The following is a 19,908-nucleotide window of genomic DNA, read 5'->3' as shown; positions in this document are numbered from 1 at the left end:
TCTCTTCGGTGACATGACAGGACTGCAGGGGGACGCCAGACTGTCCTCTCCCCGCCTGGCAGCAGCAGCAACAACGGTGAGTGCTGCTGCTGGGAAATTTGCACTGTGGGGGTATAGCAGATTGTGTCACTGTGGGGGCATAGCAGATTGTGGCACTGTGGGGGCATAGCAGTTTGTGACACTGTGGGGGCATAGCAGTTTGTGACACTGTGGGGGCATAGCAGTTTGTGGCACTGTGGGGGCATAGCAGTTTGTGGCACTGTGGGGGCATAGCAGTTTGTGGCACTGTGGGGGCATAGCAGTTTGTGGCACTGTGGGGGCATACCAGCTTTTTGGCACTGTGGGGGCATACCAGCTTTCTGGCACCGTAGGGGCATACCCGGCACCGTGTGGGGGGGCACTATTGGGGGCATATAAATATATGGCACTGCATTATTGGAGGCATAATTGTATCACACCCACCCATGGGGTCAAAATAGACTACACCCCTTTTTTTGCGCATGCGCCTTCTGCGCACGCATGATGTCGGCTCTTTAGCTTGACTACCGATATTTTTCGGCTCTTTACCTCTGACCGGTTGGCCACCCCTGATCTAGAGGACTCCATAGAGGTGCTGGCAGCACGTGCATTTCTGTAACCTTTTTGATAAAAGACACACAGTAACAATCTGTACAACAACACATTCTTCCCTGACATGATTTGTTATAATAATCAGCAGCTTGCTATATTGGTATAGTTGGATACAGAGTGTCTACCTACTACATTAAGCATTCTTTTGCAAACACAGTGAAATACAGAGCAACTATCTCTCAAGGCTGACTTTACCTTGGTAATAAAAATACAAATATAATTATTACTCAAGGCACGCGGGGCACGCTTGCACGTGCAATTTTAATATGCACCTTCCCTCCCATGTATGTGTATTTGTGTTTTATCGTTCGCTTGTTTTAGTATTAAAGTAATAAAAGTTAGATTTTAGGACGTCAGTTTTTTTCTTGGTGCACCATATCGAGACAAATCTTTCTTTCTCCTTCCTAGTGTAATATATGATATTTGTCAATGGTAGCACACCCCTGATTAACACATAGTACAACGGTTTCATACTTATAAACAGGGGGCCAACTTTGTATTTATTTAGTGTCTTCATTAAAACACACAGTCTTGTGCGATTGTACCCACCCATTCTGTGGAGAGCCACCAAGCCCACGGCATGGTGCAAGGGGCTTCTTTGTGCTCGCCCCCCTGTCAGAGTACCAGGGGTCGGGATTCTGATGTTGGTATAGTGACCATTAGAATCCCGACTGTCGGGCTGTCATACCACACCCCCTTGCTTATACTGTGTGACATATAATGTTACTGGCCATCGCCATCATTCCTGAGCATCAGTGTCTCCAGTGTATACAAACACTGTGACTGCATGAATGCTGCCATATTGGGTCCCATAAGATGAACACTTCAGTCCAGATCCTAGGCACTGTGCTCACATAACTGCTATTATGGATTGTTGCTAAGAGTGCCCTATTTCAGTCTGTCTGTTTGCCTTCCTCATTGCCAGTAATACAAATTTCTTATGAAGAGTACTCTTCGCTGGTCGCGGCTTAACTTTTTTATGCACAGGCACTCCGGGGTTTATGTGTTTTTATGGGGCTACTGATCTGTCAGATTTACCAATAGCATTCCAGGATTTGGCCTTGGCAACTAACGCCATCTTCAGATGGTGTTAGCCTCTGTAGTCTGTGGGCTATTTCCAAATAAATTACTTGTAGAGGGTTCCTTCAGTATACTCCACAGCAAAGGCAACTGATAAAGGAGTGAAGTGACCATGGTTATAGTAATTTCACTCCGAACACATCACCTTTCGGAGCCTGTCTCTGCATGCAAGTGTTTGTACAATCAAACAGTATATACAACTGTGTCCTCATACATATTGTAGCCCCAATATACCCCACAGCATAAGATGCCTGGCGTGAGTGAATTGACAGGTCCTGTGCAACTCCGTTAGTGTCGGATGTCTTTTTCGCATCCCTATGTGAAAAGGATATGCAAACAGCTTGTGCTGATATAACATGATATGCAGCGTGTCTATATTCTGTGTGTGCATACAAAATGGAACAGTACAGAGTTTTCTAGGAAATCGTTTTGCCAATAAGATGCATTTTAATTAAAACAAGTTGCACGAAAAGACGCTCAGTTCTACCGAGTGTGTGCCCATAGTATGACATAACTAGAAGGGCTGTTAACGCGGAGGAAGGCTAGATAGATGTATGTGGACACATACGGAAATTCCTTTTGCCATGAATAGCAGAGAGAATTTTCTTTTACATTTATCAGGTTTGAAACCCAATAATTGTTAAATATGCCCTAAAATATGTTTTTTTTTAGTTCAGTATTTCAAGGCTTAAGGGGGGTATTCAATCTCGGATACTATTTCCACCAGGGGAAACAGCGGCCACGGCCTATTCAATGCTGCTGTTTCTGACAGCATTGAAAGCAAATTCCGACATAACAGATCCGACTTTAAAACTTTAAACTTGGATCTGTTTTTTGGGAAACAGCAAAGGATTGTCGAATCTACTGACGCTTTTTGACAATTCGCACCTGTTTTTGCAACACTCAAAAGCCGGAACATAGAATTCTGGTTGTCAAGTTACAGTCCAGCTAGGCGGAAACAGCACGGGGTTCCGACAGTCAGAATCCGTGATTAAATACCGCCCTAAGGGGTGTACACATGGAGCGATTTGGCCAGGCGCTTTTCAATAAGCCGCCGTGCACAGTATATTTGGCTGCAGCTGAGGATGGCAAGATGTAGTTAGCTGTCTATATCTCCAACAGCTAACTACATCTTGATTTTGACTGTCATAATCGACATGCCTGCAGCTCGTGTGTACATGGCTTTACTCTCTAGCCTGCCATGGAATTTATGCAGATAAAAATAGATTGATATCTTTATTCTTGCAGACCACACTCAAGCCCATCAAAATGAAAATTGCTTGTATGTAGTACTAGCAAACCTAATTATTTTAAATGATTTATACGGAGGTCATAATAAGAGCGAAACGACAGAGGTGTAGTGCAAGTTCCACTTTGGTGGATTGTGTAGGTTTTAGCATCAAAGATTTTGTTGTTTATATTAATCATCAGTTACAACAATGACACTGTATTTTTTATTTCAGGTGAAGCACTTGGGATTAAGTACCCAGTACAGGTACCTTACAAGCGCATCAAGAGTAATCCTGGCTCTGTAATTATAGAAGGGTTGCCTGCTGGTATTCCATTTCGAAAGCCTTGTACGTTTGGATCTCAGAATCTAGAAAGGATATTAGCAGTGGCAGACAAAATCAGATTCACAGTTAGCAGGTATGTTCATGGAACTTCAGAATACATTTTAGGGGTGCTTCAGTTTGGTTTGCAAATCACATTTGGTTTGCTGATGGACAAAACCATGTGCACTGCAGGTGGGGCAGATGTAACACATGCAGAGAGATTTACATTTGGGTGGGATGTGTACTCCAAATGTATATCTATATTGCAGTGTAAAAATTAAGCAGCCAGTATTTACCCTGCACAGAAATAAAATAACTCACCCAAATCTAACTCTGTCTGTACGTTTTGTCCATTAGCAAACCAACTGTGCATTGCAAACCAACGTGAATAACCCCCTTTATGCAATGATAAAAGAACATTATGTCAGCAATATTCTATCATTTTCCAATATTGGAGCAGAAGTTGCCCATGGAAACCAATCAGCTGCTCTGCATAATTTTATAGTATGCAAAATATTGATGTTACTTCAGTGCTGATTGGTTGCCATGGGCAACTTCCCCGGTGGCTCACGTCTCCTCCCTTATCACTGCTTCATACATCTGCCCCACTATTCCTTACTATGGCTCTAATACAGAGTCATAATGTACCATGTAAAATGCTGGATGCTATGTATGTGGTATCTTATGTTTATTTTCTCTAAAGATGCATACAATTTTTACAACAATGCAGATTTTTGTAGCATGTATAAATACCAATAATGTTTGCATTAATGTTTCTTCTGTTTATGTTCTAGGCCATTTCAGGGGCTCATACCAAGACCTGGTAAGTTATTTCTAGTCATTGTGTGTTACATTGTGGTCAGAATAGATTTGTGTATACACTTGAATGCTGTGTTGTGATACTCCATGGAATTGTTGGGGAAAATACTGCATAAAATCACACTTTTCTTCCACCAATCCTTAATAAATTTACAATTGTATTGCAAAAACAATAAGAATTATTTTTTATTGCAAAAACAATAAGAATTATTAATGCATTTTTTTTAAAGCATACATTTGATGAGACCATTTCAGAGTAAACCATTATAGTAATATAGTGGCCCAGGCCCACCGACATCACTAATGTGGGCTGGCCTCCCCGCCAACATCACTAATGTGGGCCCCACCGACGTCACTAATGTGGGCAAGCCCGCCCACCAATGTCACTAATGTGGACGGGCCCGCTTACCGACGTCTCTTCCCCCAAGTGATCCGAAAAGCCACTGCAGGGACAGATAGGCCGGGTAGGGTGCCGCTAAATGGGCAAGGCTAGTTTTGCCCTTTAAAATTAGGCAGGGCATGGCACCCTACTAAAAAATAAAACAGCCTAGAGTGCACGCTACATTATATATGGGCTAGCTTTTCTGCAGGCAGGGGCATCTTAACTTATGGGCACACTGAACCCATTATTCTAGGGGCCTTCAGCCAGAGGGGACAACAGTCTGCCTTTCAGGCTGGTGCTTTTGGAGGGAGGTAGATAGAGAAAAAATAAGGTGCACACGTTAAGCACTAACAATACTGATAATAACAACAACTTTAATAAACTCTACAAATTAACATGAAGTAAAATTTAGCACATGTTTGGCCAAAAATTCGGTCCTACCTACCCTGTCACTGTGACCTGATCAGGTGGGTTCTTACCATTCCTAATACTGACATAATACTGCACGACAAACATTGGTGGGTGGCTGGAGTAATCAGAGCGCTGCAAGACATTCACTGAACAGAAGGGTGCGGGATCAAAAATATTTATTCCCTTGAATTGGTCGGTAAGGCCCAGACCATTGCTTTGCCCAGCGCCTACAGTGATATTGAGACAGCCCTACCTGCGGGCTATACACACATGTACACCTATGAAATGTTACTGTGTATATGTAAATAATTATATTGTTTATATCATATTTTCAGATGATGAAGATGCCAACAGATTGGGGGAAAAAGTTATTCTCCGTGAGCAAGTTAAAGAGCTTTTCAATGAAAAATATGGTTAGTCTGGTAACCATTATAAGCACCATACTGCATTGGTTAATAAAGCTGAACTTGGCCTAGAGAGAGACTCAGTAAAAGGTGGAAACTGGATTTTCCTGTCTGGAGTCCTCTCACGCCATGTAAAGCCTTTTTATCGCAGATTAGAAATGCTGTGTACATATATTTTTCTCTAAAAATGTTAAATATTAAACATTTACAATAGACTCTTTATTGGTGCAGGTGAGGCTCTCGGACTGGGTCGTCCAGTGCTCGTACCGTACAAGTTAATAAGGGATAACCCTGACTCTGTAGAAATAACTGGCCTGCCAAATGATATACCCTTCAGGAACCCAAATACTTATGACATCAGTCGGCTGGAAAAAATCTTGAAAGCTCGGGAGAACATTCATATGGTTATAATAAACCAGCTGCAGTAAGTACAGTATATTACTCCATGGTGAATGATTACTAATCATATATGCAGTATGCTTTATTACATCTCTTTTAGAGTAGGACTTTTAGATATTATTCAATGTTATAACTAGTGAATCAAATTCAGTATACAGTACTTCATTCATAAATTCACTCCAAATGATAAAACAATTCTTCTAGCTTAGTTAAAACATTGATCTTGTATACCACAACATAGCAACAATCCAATGGGTTAAATGCAACATCATCAGGTTAAGAATAAGGGGGTATTCAATGTGTTATTTTGACTGTCGAAAGGTTACCGACAGTCGTAATCATGGCCAATACGGTGTCTAATTGATCGTTGGTATTCAATGTTCCAAGAGTCGAAATACACATGGATTGTTGAAATCCATATGTATTTGGTCGATATTGGCCACAGATTTGACGATCCAGCGGCTGTTTTTGACAGGCTTCAATGCCAGTAATATAGACACACCCTTCAATACCCCCTAAGTCATGCTTTTGGCAGATATTTTGTGAATACGTTAGTAACATGTGGCCATGGAAATACTCTGTAAATGCTGTTTCCATGAGTGCATATGTTGCTGAGCAGTTGTCTGATTCTTCAACTGACAATTTTAGGCAGCAGGCCTTTCAAGTGTGAGGACGTTTTGGTACCAAGCATAATGACCTTAATAAAGTGAAATACTGTTTTGAATGCAGTTATCCTTTCATAGTCTATTCAATGCTGGTCTAGGTGGCACTTGTGAATGCAGCTTCTCGGCTTGTGAAGCATCTATCAGATTTTATTAAGCTTATTGCAATAAGAACTTTAATTCCATGTATTATAAAGCAGAGATTAATTTACAAATACAACAGTGCTGAAAAGTGAAATATAAGGATGCTGCAATTAGGGATGCACACGTGATGATTTTCCATTTGTTCAGACATTGTATGAGTAAATGATTGTGGGCTGGATAGAAATGGTTGTAATGACCAAACTCAATGTGTGATCATAGGCTTAAGCTGATTTTAAAGACTGCACATATGGGTACTGAGAGCCTGTTATCTAGTTAGTAAAACAAAGATCCCCAACCTCTCTATCAACTCCTTTTTTTACAAATATGGATGTATCCATCATGGTTCCCTCCCAGGGACTGAGTTGCACACAGATATCTGTGTTTTGCAGCAAGTTCCAGTTTTTCCTATAAATGGATATAAATAAAAATGAGTCTCTTCTTCCTCCGAGTACAGTATATATTCATTTTAACACCCCATTAATTTAAATGTTTCCTTCTGTTAGATAATGGACTGGAAATATTGTCTTACCTTTTCTATGTATAGTCTACATTAAGTATATTATTCAGTTTCTCATTTGGGTATTCTTTGTACAATAATGAGAGTTTAAATCGCATTCATATTTTGTAACAGGCCACTGTCAGAGATCTGTATTGAGCCAACACCACAAATAGGTAAGTGGAACCATATATGCCATCTGAGAGCGCTCGAGCACCATTTGTACTGTCATTAAGCAGGTGTGTGTGTGTGTGTGGCATTCTTACCTTAAATTAGTCTTAACGAGAATACTATCAATAACTTTTACAGGTTTGCCTCTATGGGGGGATTTCAGTTGAGGGCAGTGAACACTTTTGTGGGAGATTGAGCTTCTGTAAAGTACGGATTTGGCATTCCGATCTGCATAACCTGCAGTTAGGGATCCCTGAGGACTAAGTTTGTGAAACACTGGTCTAGAACAGACAATTTGTATGCGCTTATAAGCCAACACATACACGGAACCCTTGACTGTGAGCATGTAACCCCTGACAATGAGCATGAAAGCCCTAGCAACGAGTATGTAAAAATAATGAACCCCTGTCAATGAGCATTTAAATAAAAAAAAAATGTATAGGGGAGGGGGGCAGGCAGAAATGACACCACAGTCCCTAGATAATAGTTGTGTAGTTCTGTTATTCAATACTACCCTCACATATATCTAAGCATTCTGTGCAATCATTGTAATGAACTGAGCTCTGTCTTATATATACTGGGTCTTTTTACCAGTAATTGTATTTATTTATTTTTTAATGAATCGTTTTTATTGAGGTTTTATGAAAGTACCAAAAAGTTTTGACATGACAACCATAGTCTTTTTCTTTCTATTGCAGAAAAAGACAGCCTTGCTCCCAAGCGGAAAAAGAAAAGAATTTCTGAAGGAAACTCAGTATCCTCAACATCATCCAGCTCTTCTTCATCCTCATCTTCTTCCTCTTCAAATGTAGATCCTATCTCCTCAGCACATCCAATGTCACTAGTGGTATGATCTTTACTGCATTCTTTATCCATTGCTGGCAAAGATGCTGAAACTTGATAATTACAGCACAGCTATAAATACATATAGGGCGCAACCTTCCTTGGCTGTTATACAGATATATACACTATACACGCTGGCCCTGATTCTGTGTCAGATACCGCAGCATCCGATATTGCTTATGCAACGTAATGCAAATACTGCTGCAGATCCTTCACTGATGTACATCCATGCATCTGAATGAGCAGGGATTGAGGCGCACACTTTGAGCATCTTCAGGCGCTAAGATACAGCTTGGTGCTGGTTTGAATATAGCCCCTATGTGACCGACTCTGCATATCTGTACACCGTAGGTTCTCAAATTCAGATTTTAGGACTAATAAGCTCTACATGTGGATCTTTTAAATTGCGTTGGTGAGTAATGAGTACACTTGTGTGCCTGCTAGGTGAATTGGTAAACATGACCTGTTTGAGGTCTTGATGACCAGGTTCAAGAACCACTGCTGTATAAAACCACTATCCGCTACCATGCCTGCGACACTTCCATTAGAAGGACCATCTCCATGCGGGATCCAGAAGATAGGTCAACACCATATGGTTAGCATGCACAAGATCGACATGACAATGGTCGACATGAGTTTATTCTTTTTTAATTATTCTTTTTTTTTGAGGAATGGTAAAGCATGTTGTGCTGAAATCAACAAAGCTTCAGAAAAATGTTGACCTTTTCACGTGTCAACCATTTCTGTGTGCTTGTGACGACCTTATGCATGTTAACCTTTTATGGTCTACCTAGACACTGTTAACTTAATAAGTGTTGACCCTATGACCCCCCCATGCATAGTCGCCTCCCTGATACCGGCCAGGAACACTTAATACATTCTTTACGGAATCTGGGAGCATGCGCAGAAGAAATAAATTGGTCCGTTACATCTACCATTGCTTCTGCGTCTGAATTAAAATCCAGCCATGTGAGTGTGCTTGTATTCTAAGGAGGAATTAGTGTGCCACGCGAGATGTGGGAATTAAAAAAGTGCTTCACACAAGATAAGGTCTGTGCACCATGCAGACTGCCTCATACTAGAGTAATGTGCTAGTTACAGTCTACAGAATAAAACCACTGCAGGTGGCACTTATGGGATGTGCAAACTGAAGGTTCAGTAAAATAAATCTTTAATCAAAGTAATAATATAAAGCATACACTGTCCCTTAATCCCTCATCCAATACAGCTTAACCAAAACCTGTATGGAAACAAAGTAGCAAAGTGTGTGTGTTTTGTGTGTGTGTGTGTGTTTACAATTAATGATACAAGATGTGTTACTGACTGAGTGGGGAAACATAGTTGTGTATCAAATAAATGAAACCTAAAAGCTATGAAGAATATGACAGTCAAGGCCGGAGGTAATGGTGTGCCAATCCGGCTGCCGCCTCAACTCACAGTTTTTTTTCAAAGTGTAATTAACAAGGCAAAACCATGCCGCCACAAAAAAAAAAAAAAAAAAAACTTCCATTACATCTGGCATAATGGGGCAGATGTATTAAGCCTTAACAAGAGATAAATGCAAGTGTGATAAGGAGAGATAAACTTCCAGCCAATCAGCTGCTTACTGCCATGTTACAGTCTGTGTTTGAAAAAAGTCAGTAAGGAGCTGATTGGCTTGAGGTTTATCTCTCCTTATCACCCTTGGATTTATCTCTTGTTAAGGCTTAATACATCTTCCCCAATGTGCCTAATACATAGCTTTGGTCTGAATTGATGGTGTTTGCAATCTGTCAGTCAGCAGGAAATTGTTTAGAGATGCCTTTACAGCAGAGAGCATGGACTGACTGCATGGGTGGGTGTGATGCAGCATGTGTATAGTATTATTATAATGTATAATTACATTGTTCTCCCCTCATCCATATCCCACACTGTGTTCCCCTTCTCTATTCAACACCTAACACTGTGCTGTGCTCTCCTTTACCAATTCCCCATGCCTCACTCTGTGCTCCTCTTCCCCATGCCTCACTCTTTGCACACCTTCCCCATGCCTCACTCTGTGCTAACCTTCCCCATATCTCACACTGTGCTCCCCTTCTCCATGCCTTACTATGTTCCCCATTACCCATGCCTCACTCTGTGCTCCCCTTCCCCACGCCTCACTCTGTGCTCCCCTTCCCCACGCATCACTCTGTGCTCCCCTTTCCCATGCCTCACTCTGTGCTCCCCTTCCCCATACCTCACTCTGTGCTCCCCTTCCCCATGCCTCACTCTGTGCTCCCCTTCCCCATGCCTCACTCTGTGCTCCCCTACCCCATACCTCACTCTGTGCTCCCCTTCCCCATGCCTCACTCTGTGCTCCCCTTCCCCATGCCTCACTCTGTGCTCCTCTTCCCCATGCCTCACTCTGTGCACCCTTTTCCCATGCCTCACTCTGTGATCCCCTTCCCCATGCCTCACTCTGTGCTCCCCTTCTCCATGCCTCACTATGTTCCCCATTACCCATGCCTCACTCTGTGCTCCCCTTCCGCACGCATCACTCTGTGCTCCCCTTCCCCATGCCTCACTCTGTGCTCCCCTTCCCCATGCCTCACTCTGTGCTCCCCTTCTCCATGCCTCACTCTGTGCTCCCCTTCCCCATACCTCACTCTGTGATCCCCTTCCCCATGCCTCACTATGTTCCCCATTACCCATGCCTCACTCTGTGGTCCCCTTTCCCATGCCTCACTCTGTGCTCCCCTTCCCCATGCCTCACTCTGTGCTCCCCTTCCCCATACCTCACTCTGTGCTCCCCTTCCCCATGCCTCACAGTCTGTGTTTGAAAAAAGTCAGTAAGGAGCTGATTGGCTGGAGGTTTATCTCTCCTTATCACCCTTGGATTTATCTCTTGTTAAGGCTTAATACATCTTCCCCAATGTGCCTAATACATAGCTTTGGTCTGAATTGATGGTGTTTGCAATCTGTCAGTCAGCAGGAAATTGTTTAGAGATGCCTTTACAGCAGAGAGCATGGACTGACTGCATGGGTGGGTGTGATGCAGCATGTGTATAGTATTATTATAATGTATAATTACATTGTTCTCCCCTCATCCATATCCCACACTGTGTTCCCCTTCTCTATTCAACACCTAACACTGTGCTCTCCTTTACCAATTCCCCATGCCTCACTCTGTGCTCCTCTTCCCCATGCCTCACTCTTTGCACACCTTCCCCATGCCTCACTCTGTGCTAACCTTCCCCATATCTCACACTGTGCTCCCCTTCTCCATGCCTCACTATGTTCCCCATTACCCATGCCTCACTCTGTGCTCCCCTTCCCCACGCCTCACTCTGTGCTCCCCTTCCCCACGCATCACTCTGTGCTCCCCTTTCCCATGCCTCACTCTGTGCTCCCCTTCCCCATACCTCACTCTGTGCTCCCCTTCCCCATGCCTCACTCTGTGCTCCCCTTCCCCATGCCTCACTCTGTGCTCCCCTACCCCATACCTCACTCTGTGCTCCCCTTCCCCATGCCTCACTCTGTGCTCCCCTTCCCCATGCCTCACTCTGTGCTCCTCTTCCCCATGCCTCACTCTGTGCACCCTTTTCCCATGCCTCACTCTGTGATCCCCTTCCCCATGCCTCACTCTGTGCTCCCCTTCTCCATGCCTCACTATGTTCCCCATTACCCATGCCTCACTCTGTGCTCCCCTTCCCCATGCCTCACTCTGTGCTCCCCTTCCCCATGCCTCACTCTGTGCTCCCCTTCTCCATGCCTCACTCTGTGCTCCCCTTCCCCATACCTCACTCTGTGCTCCCCTTCTCCATGCCTCACTCTGTGATCCCCTTCCCCATGCCTCACTATGTTCCCCATTACCCATGCCTCACTCTGTGCTCCCCTTTCCCATGCCTCACTCTGTGCTCCCCTTCCCCATGCATCACTCTGTGCTCCCCTTTCCCATGCCTCACTCTGTGCTCCCCTTCCCCATGCCTCACTCTGTGCTCCCCTTCCCCATACCTCACTCTGTGCTCCCCTTCCCCATGCCTCACTCTGTGCTCCCCTTCCCCATGCCTCACTCTGTGCTCCCCTACCCCATACCTCACTCTGTGCTCCCCTTCCCCATGCCTCACTCTGTGCTCCCCTTCCCCATGCCTCACTCTGTGCTCCTCTTCCCCATGCCTCACTCTGTGCACCCTTTCCCCATGCCTCACTCTGTGATCCCCTTCCCCATGCCTCACTCTGTGCTCCCCTTCTCCATGCCTCACTATGTTCCCCATTACCCATGCCTCACTCTGTGCTCCCCTTCCGCATGCATCACTCTGTGCTCCCCTTCCCCATGCCTCACTCTGTGCTCCCCTTCTCCATGCCTCACTCTGTGCTCCCCTTCCCCATGCCTCACTCTGTGCTCCCCTTCCCCATACCTCACTCTGTGCTCCCCTTCTCCATGCCTCATTCTGTGATCCCCTTCCCCATGCCTCACTATGTTCCCCATTACCCATGCCTCACTCTGTGCTCCCCTTCCCCACGCCTCACTCTCTGCTCCCCTTCCCCACGCCTCAATCTGGGCTCCCCTTCTCTGTGCCTCACTCTGTGCTCCCCTTCTCCATGCCTCACTCTGTACTCCAATTCCCCATACCACATGCTTTACTCTGAGCTCTCTCTTCCCATCATACCCCTCACACTTCTCCTAGCTTATCATCATCAGTGATGCTAAAAGCTACAGTTGTCTAACCCCTCTATTGGGCTGTTGCTGAGCACTGTGGTGGGGGCGAAGCTTCCTGATGACACCTCTGGGCCAGTGATCTTAGAAATCTGAAGTAACAGACAACTCAACTTACTGCACACTCCTGAAATCACTGCTTAAAGGATGAGAAGAGTCCTCAGTCTCCGACCCCACCCCAGTGCTCCTCCACCAGTGCTACAGTACAGAATGGGGATGCATGGACAAAGGAGATGAGTTCTCTGTGCCCCGACAGCTGTACCTTACAGCCCAACTCTGCGGCATCAGTGCTGCAACTGCCATTCATAGTGCAGGCACAGCCGGCCAGTCTGCATCACCCCAGTTATGGCCCTAGGAGGAGAAGATATTGCCCTTAGCAACAAATTAGCTTCTACCTGTGATTTTATAGATTATATTTGATGATTGTTAGTTAGAAGCCGGCCTACCAACATGTAATATAATAAACAGATTGTATAAAGAAAAACGAGTTATATATAAAGATGTTATCTCAACAGTGATTGTATTATTGTAGGGCTCTTACTCACACAAAATATATATACACTCTGCCCATATAAAGGCCCCACTTCGAATTCTCTAGCATCAGCAAGTAATTGGGAAATATTGTGTCTCCGATGTCTTCAGGGTAAAACGATGAGAACTGGTTTACTTTCAGAAGGCTGTAACAAAGAGGGAGAATGAAAAAAATTGTATATCTCACATTGAAACATTTTTCTTCTCTGTTCTAGCAATGGCCCATGTATATGTTGGACTACGGGGGCGTGAATATGCAGAATATGCAGATTCCTGGTCAAATGAACTACTAATATTCTCAAATGGAAGTTTGACGGACATATGTAATTATTGTATAAAGAAATGTATATGACAATATGTAACAATGCCTTTTAGTTTTTATTTTCAATAATTTTTACAGTATGTTTCTGTCATTCAAGACGGCCTTTTTAGAATAAAATGTGTTGCCTTGTTCTGATCTGGATTCTTTGTATTATTTCTATGTATTACTGTATTCCATTTATTATATGCTGTAAGTATTATGTAAAGAAGCAATTACCTCATTCTAGCTATGGATTTGTCCTATGATTCGCAGGACATGTTTCCACACAATGCAGCTGCTGTTGCTGCACCCTGGCCCAGGTGTTAGTACCTGGGAGATCCTAGTGCTAACACCTTCCTCTCACTGGGGCAGATGTATTAAGCTTTAACAAGAGATAAATCCAAGGGTGATAAGGAGAGATAAACGTCCAGCCAATCACCTGCTAACTGACATGTTACAGGCTGTGTTTGAAAAAAGTCAGTAGGGAGCTGATTGGCTGGACGTTTATCTCTCCTTATCACCCTTGCATTTATCTCTTGTTAAGGCTTAATACATCTGCCCCACTGTAGCCAAATCTGGTACAAGTTTTTTTGGCACCCTAGTCATAACTTCAGCTTAGTGCTCCCACCGCCACCCACACACCAATACTGACTTTCCAGATTCTCAGTTGAAAATGTGGAGATAACATCTTAGAAGTTCAACACCTGCCATGTGCATTAAGTTCAGCAAGGATACTTCTCTCACAGTAATTCTTAATTTTGTGATAGTCAGACTCAAGGGCACCACCCCCCAATGGTAGAGCCAGCCCTAACTTCAGGAAAAATTATGTGGCGGTATATCATACCACCGTATACCACCCCAGTTTGAGCTGTGGCTAATGAGAGATATTTGGCCCAGCTGTGCTGTAAAATATTATTGTATAACCACAAAGACATTGGTTTAAGCTCACTGTACAGACGGAGCCCCTCTCATTATTGTCCGTCCCCGCTGGCGAGAGCTGGCGGAGAGCGACTCCATCAGACTGAGACGCAGGGCAGGGTTAGGGGGGGTCGGGGAGGCGGCGGGCATTAGCGTGGAGCTCCGTTGCCACGGGGCGCACGAGCATATGGGGAGCTCCGAATCCCCAGTGCCTGCAAAGATGACACGGGCTACATCGGGCGATGGAAGAAATGTTATGTTGGATTTGTAGTAGCTCATAGAAACGAGACGTACTGTACATGGATCAGATACAATAGACTGTAGTTTAGCCATGTTTCAGAACATATTAGCATTGACCAGAATAGGCATAAATTCCTTAGAGAAAAGGGACATCTGCTTTCAAAGGATAGAAGCAGGGCCAGATTAACAATGGGGTGGATGGAGCTGCAGCTCCAGGCCACCACGTAAAAATGAGGCTCTTAATCTGACAGCTATAAACTGTTGACAGGATCAAGGGTCCATATGATAATGATACACACACAAGTGATCGACACATTTAGTCCTAATTTTTATGGGGCAAATCCTGTATGATCTGTAATATGTGACCACCATCAGTAGTCGTACAGATCCTCCCAGCTTGCTTCACTCACCACATTACAGACAAAGTGGCGAGTGCAGCGATTCCCATTTGCAGTACATGTGGATAGTAATTTGAGCAAACGTTGGGAAAACATGTACAAAACCCCAAATATGTGTAGAACATTTGTGTGCCAATCACTGTCATGTCAAACTACTTTTGCATTTATTTATTACCATTTATATAGCGTACACATTGGGCAGTGCTTTACAGAGATTATTTGCCCATTCACATCAATGCCTGCTCCCAGAGGAGCTTACAATCTATTCTTCTGTATTATCATTACTATTTATCAGATTACCACCCATATATCTTTACATTATTGACTTGCAATAATCTTACATACTGTGTATTGTCTCCCTACAAATCCTTGATCGCATATTAGTCAGAGGCATCAATTCATTCTTATAATTTCTCCAGAAACCCTTCTCATTTGTACTGTCACCTCAGTTTTCATGTTCTGAGCCTGCAGAACTTGTATTCCATCTAAGCTGACCTCTCTTCCTCTCCCCACCATCATATTACTGTCTATAACCAACTCTGCTCTCATTTACCTCACCAGGCCTCACTTCTGCCTCTTTACTATTGAGAATTTTTTATTAAAAAGAAACACATCAACCATCAAAATATATTTCAAAAATATGTTTTTATTTCAAGCAAAATGTAATTACAAAGTGTTACTTTTTTACTCTGCAAGGGAATTCTGGACTGAGATTGGTTCATAATTATTACTAACTTGTCCTATAAGAGGAACAAGATGGCAGAAAGCCTTGTGATTCACCAAGAATCATCCTTCAGCACTCAGGAGAGGAAAAACCTCCTGAGGAGGAAACCTCTGGGGACCCGTGGCTGAAGGACTGCTCGTCTCTCTGGGCATTAAGAGGCTATGCAGTGTGTGCCCAAACTACCCACCCACTAACCCTGCACAACTTTTATGACTGGTGAAGAATATCTGCATTTCGATCCTGGTCCCTGGTTCTGTATGAGTGAGACAGCAATAGAGTAGCCCTGATAGATGCAGTAACCATTATCATAACATGATCTCTCAGATTCCACCAGACAGGTTAAGGGGGAGATTCTCTGAGCTAAAAATGCGGTTAAAACCCCGTTATCTGTGTTTTTACCGCATTTTGGGATGCTGTAAGCAACACCTGCCGGGTTACCGCACCGACCCCCGCCGCCCCGCACCGACTCCCACCCCCATCTGTGTCCGGGCAGCACAGAGCTGTGCTGCCCGGACCTATGACCTCCTCCCTGCACTATAATCCTCTTCCGGGTGCAGGGAGGAGGATAGCCTGGCACAGCAGCAGCGCCGGGTAAGGGAGGGAGGGGAGAGCCGCCGGGTCCCCATGGGACCCGCTGACTCTCACCGCAAAGGACAGCTTTTAACGCAAGAGCTGTCCTTTGCCATAATTATCGCATATGTTAGTGCATATGCAAAAATTATGAATGCGGTAGCCGGCTATAGGGGGCGGTAAGGGGGTGCGGATGTTAGAGCATCCCCCCCTAACAAGGGTGTAATTACCATAGGTGCAAGGGGTGCAGCTGCTATGGGGCCCAGAGCTGAAGGGGGCCCATCTTTGCTGTCTAGTAATATGTTTTACATACATTTATCACCATCAGTTGCTAAATAGGGGGCCTTTACAAACTTTTGCTATGGGGCCTACAAATATGTAGGTATGCCTCTGCCCCCTAAGACTGGTTTGATGCCCCTGTTGTTCATGACTAACTTGTGTGACTTCAATCCGTATTTAATACTATTACATTCTCAAAATGTTATTATTGTTATGTCAGGCTCTCTCCTTTAATGTTGGGCTCATGCTTTTTGCTCGCAGTCACCGCTCACCCTGTCAGTATTCAACTAACCCCCCCCCCTCATTCACAAATTCCCCCTCGCTCCGTTTTTTGAGCGAGGGGGAATTTGCGAATGTGTCTCCAAAAGCTGCGAGAGCCGAGGCTAATTACAGCGAGTTTGCTGCACTAGCCGCGGCTCTCGCAGTTTAGGGGAATCCTCGCCGTTCTGTGACTGCGAGGATTCCCCCGGAACGTTGCATAGTGCGAGCGGCCGGCGCGGGGGTTAAACTGCGAGGATCACTGGTTTTCTGTGATCCTCGCAGTTTAACCCCCTCGCCGGCCGCTCGCACCGGCATTGAATACTGCACAAAGCCTCACATAGCTAAATTGTCACCGTTGTTATGTTGTGTTTTAGTTACAGTGTATCAGGGATCACCTCAGATATGGATAAAACATCCTCCCTCAGAAGAATTATACAGGTTGAGTATCCCGTATTCAAAATGCTCGGGACCAGGAGAATTTCCGTATTTCGGAATATTTTAATATTTCAATTATGTATTTTGAAGTATCTTGCATTTATGCTGTATAAACACATCAAACACATGCAGTGCACACAAATATATTTTATTTGTTCAAAAAACAAGGTTTCAAAACGTGAAACAAAGTTTGTTTACTTCTGTATCTCAGATATTGAATTTGAATGCCAAGCAATCATTGTCTTGTATATATATAGTGCCAGTTACATATCATGTCCTCAGTAGTGCTGTTACAAATGTCCCCAGTGAGTTTTTAGCAAAAAAATATAAATAAAATAAAAATAAAAATTCACTTTCTGGAATGTATGGTATTCGGAATAATTCAGAAAAAAGGATATTCGGATAGGAGATACTCAACCTGTACTTTAAAACATCATATTTGCCATAAACATAACATTCTCACCCCTTTCCCAGAAGGATCCGCAGAGCAATTATAAATAGTGTTGCCCAATCATGAAGTAGAATATGCATTTAAATATAAAGGAAAAAATAAAGCAACAAATTCTTAAAACAAAAAATGTACAATAACAGTTGTCAAAAGCCACAAAGGCAGCAAGAAGTAGACTTATAACAAGGTCACAAGATGCTGCAACCGGGACCCTGCGTGATGGATGGCAGAAAGCACTAGAGCACATTAATCAGCTAACATTGACCAGTTTGTGTTAAGGTGTGCGCAGGGGCTGGCTGGCAACTTTTAGCCTAGGGGGCAAGTCCAGAGCACTGGCCCATAACACCCCCCCCCCCCCCCCCCCCCGGGAAAAGTAGAATTCTGCCTCAAGTGGGCAGAGAACAATTCAGTAAGAGGGTGAGGGTGGAGCTACGATCGCAATGCATGATCAGACAAAAAAATAAAATTCAAACATTTGCTCCATCAGAGGTGAGGGGGGCTGCTAAGGGCTGGGAAAACTCCCCGCTCTCTCTGTATAAAAATAATGATAATAGGACACCACAGGGCGCTCCTCCTGCATAATACCAGGACACCACAGGCTGCTCCCCTGGCATAATACCAGGACACCACAGACTGCTCGTCTGGCATAATACCAGGACACCACAGGCTGCTCCCCTGCATAGTAACAGGACACCACAGACTGCTCGTCTGGCAAAATACCAGGACACCACAGGCTGCTCCCCTGGCATAATACCAGGACACCACAGGCTGCTCCCCCTGCATAATAACAGGAGGACACTACAAGCTGCTCCCCCTGCATAACATCAGGAGAACACCACAGGCTGCTCTCCCTGCATATTAACAGGAGGACACAACAGGCTGTATATGGCAGAAATATTATATATTTGTTCATTTAGATCATTTTTAGATAATGAGTGTCACCTGTCTCATCCGGGTCTGTGCTGCTGCGGCTTCCGCTTATTGCCCTTCCTCTGCCCGCCCGACTGATCCCCACATGTCAGACAGGGGTGGTTAGAGCTGGCATCATGTCCTCAGTTAGTTAAATTGGGATTGGTTTTCAGTATCGCGCTCTACCTGGATTTGTAAGAGTGGTGCTGCAATTTCTGTGTTTTGTCCAAAACCCGGTTGGTTACGATATTGTATAGGGGGGTTGAAATGCGCACTCTGTGAAGGTGACCAATTGTGAGGAGGTCCCTCCTGTCAGAACCCTGTCAGTACCCCCGCAAAATATGATAATGACACTTGTGTATGTGATGCACACAAATACATGTATTGTACACAAGGATATACAATAGTGCCAGCAAAGTCCTGTATTGCTGGTGGGTGGGTGAGGATATAGTGATGGGGGGGGGGGGGGGGACCAGGGTTGGTGTAGTCACCGTGGTGACTGTACCAATGGAACAGTACCTGGCGTCCCGTCCCCACCGCAGTGCACCTCTGTCTAGCTGAGCACTATTGTATTGTATAGTGCAGGGCTGAATGACAGTCACCCGACACATACCTTCCATCCTCCAGCCCTCCTGCGCGCTGGCCGCGGCTTCCAGAAGTTCCATAACACGGCAGCGGCTGCAGGAAAATGGCCGCCGGCCCCCTGCACTGAGGACATGTACTCAGTGCAGGGAGCCGGTGGCCATCTTCCTGTAGCCGCGGCCATGTTATGGAAGCCGCGGCCAGCGCTGGAGGAGGTGGACATCAATGCAGCACGGCCCGCAGACAGTAACTGGGTAAGCGGCCCGGGGGGCACATGGCACCCTGCCCCCCGGCCCAGCCCGCCCCTGGGTGTGCGCTTCCTGGCCTCCTAGAAACTTAAAAAATATAAATTTCCTAAGTAGGGGGTGTTGGCCATACTGGTCGGCATTGCCCACACCCTGTTGGCACAACTGTTGGCACTGCTGCTTTATAAGCAGGGGTGTATTGTCCATTGTGTTCCCAGGGAAGATCCCCGGTGGGCTGACGTACCACTGAGGCCATAGGCGCCAATTCCATGGGTGCTCCTGGGCCTGAGCACCCACAAAAAATGGATGAGCACCCACACCTGGTCCCGAGACCTCCAGCGGCAGGAAGTCCAGTACATGGACTGTGGCCTGGGAGACATGCACCGCAAGATCCT

At 44.8% G+C, this 19,908-nt stretch overlaps 1 protein-coding gene across 3 annotated transcripts in view; it reads left to right on the top strand.

Moving 5' to 3' along the window:
* The window catches only part of GTF2IRD1 (GTF2I repeat domain containing 1), an 87,846-nt gene extending 74,116 nt beyond the window's left edge, over positions 1–13,730 (top strand). For all 3 annotated transcript variants that reach the window (XM_083174110.1, XM_083174111.1, XM_083174109.1), the window contains exons 21-27: positions 3,174–3,357; positions 4,058–4,086; positions 5,211–5,288; positions 5,511–5,703; positions 7,116–7,156; positions 7,850–7,998; positions 13,419–13,730. In XM_083174110.1, coding sequence (XP_083030236.1) covers positions 3,174–3,357; positions 4,058–4,086; positions 5,211–5,288; positions 5,511–5,703; positions 7,116–7,156; positions 7,850–7,998; positions 13,419–13,496 — 752 coding nt within the window. In that variant the 3' untranslated portion in view covers positions 13,497–13,730. The remainder of the gene's footprint in view (positions 1–3,173; positions 3,358–4,057; positions 4,087–5,210; positions 5,289–5,510; positions 5,704–7,115; positions 7,157–7,849; positions 7,999–13,418) is intronic.
* Positions 13,731–19,908: the final 6,178 nt, after the last annotated feature.

This window comes from Crinia signifera, chromosome 2, assembly GCF_055691185.1.
Source record: "Crinia signifera chromosome 2, ASM5569118v1, whole genome shotgun sequence".
Classification (NCBI taxonomy): domain Eukaryota; kingdom Metazoa; phylum Chordata; class Amphibia; order Anura; family Myobatrachidae; genus Crinia; species Crinia signifera.
Note: the sequence above shows the minus strand (reverse complement) of the source record. Positions and strands in the feature narration are given on the sequence as shown.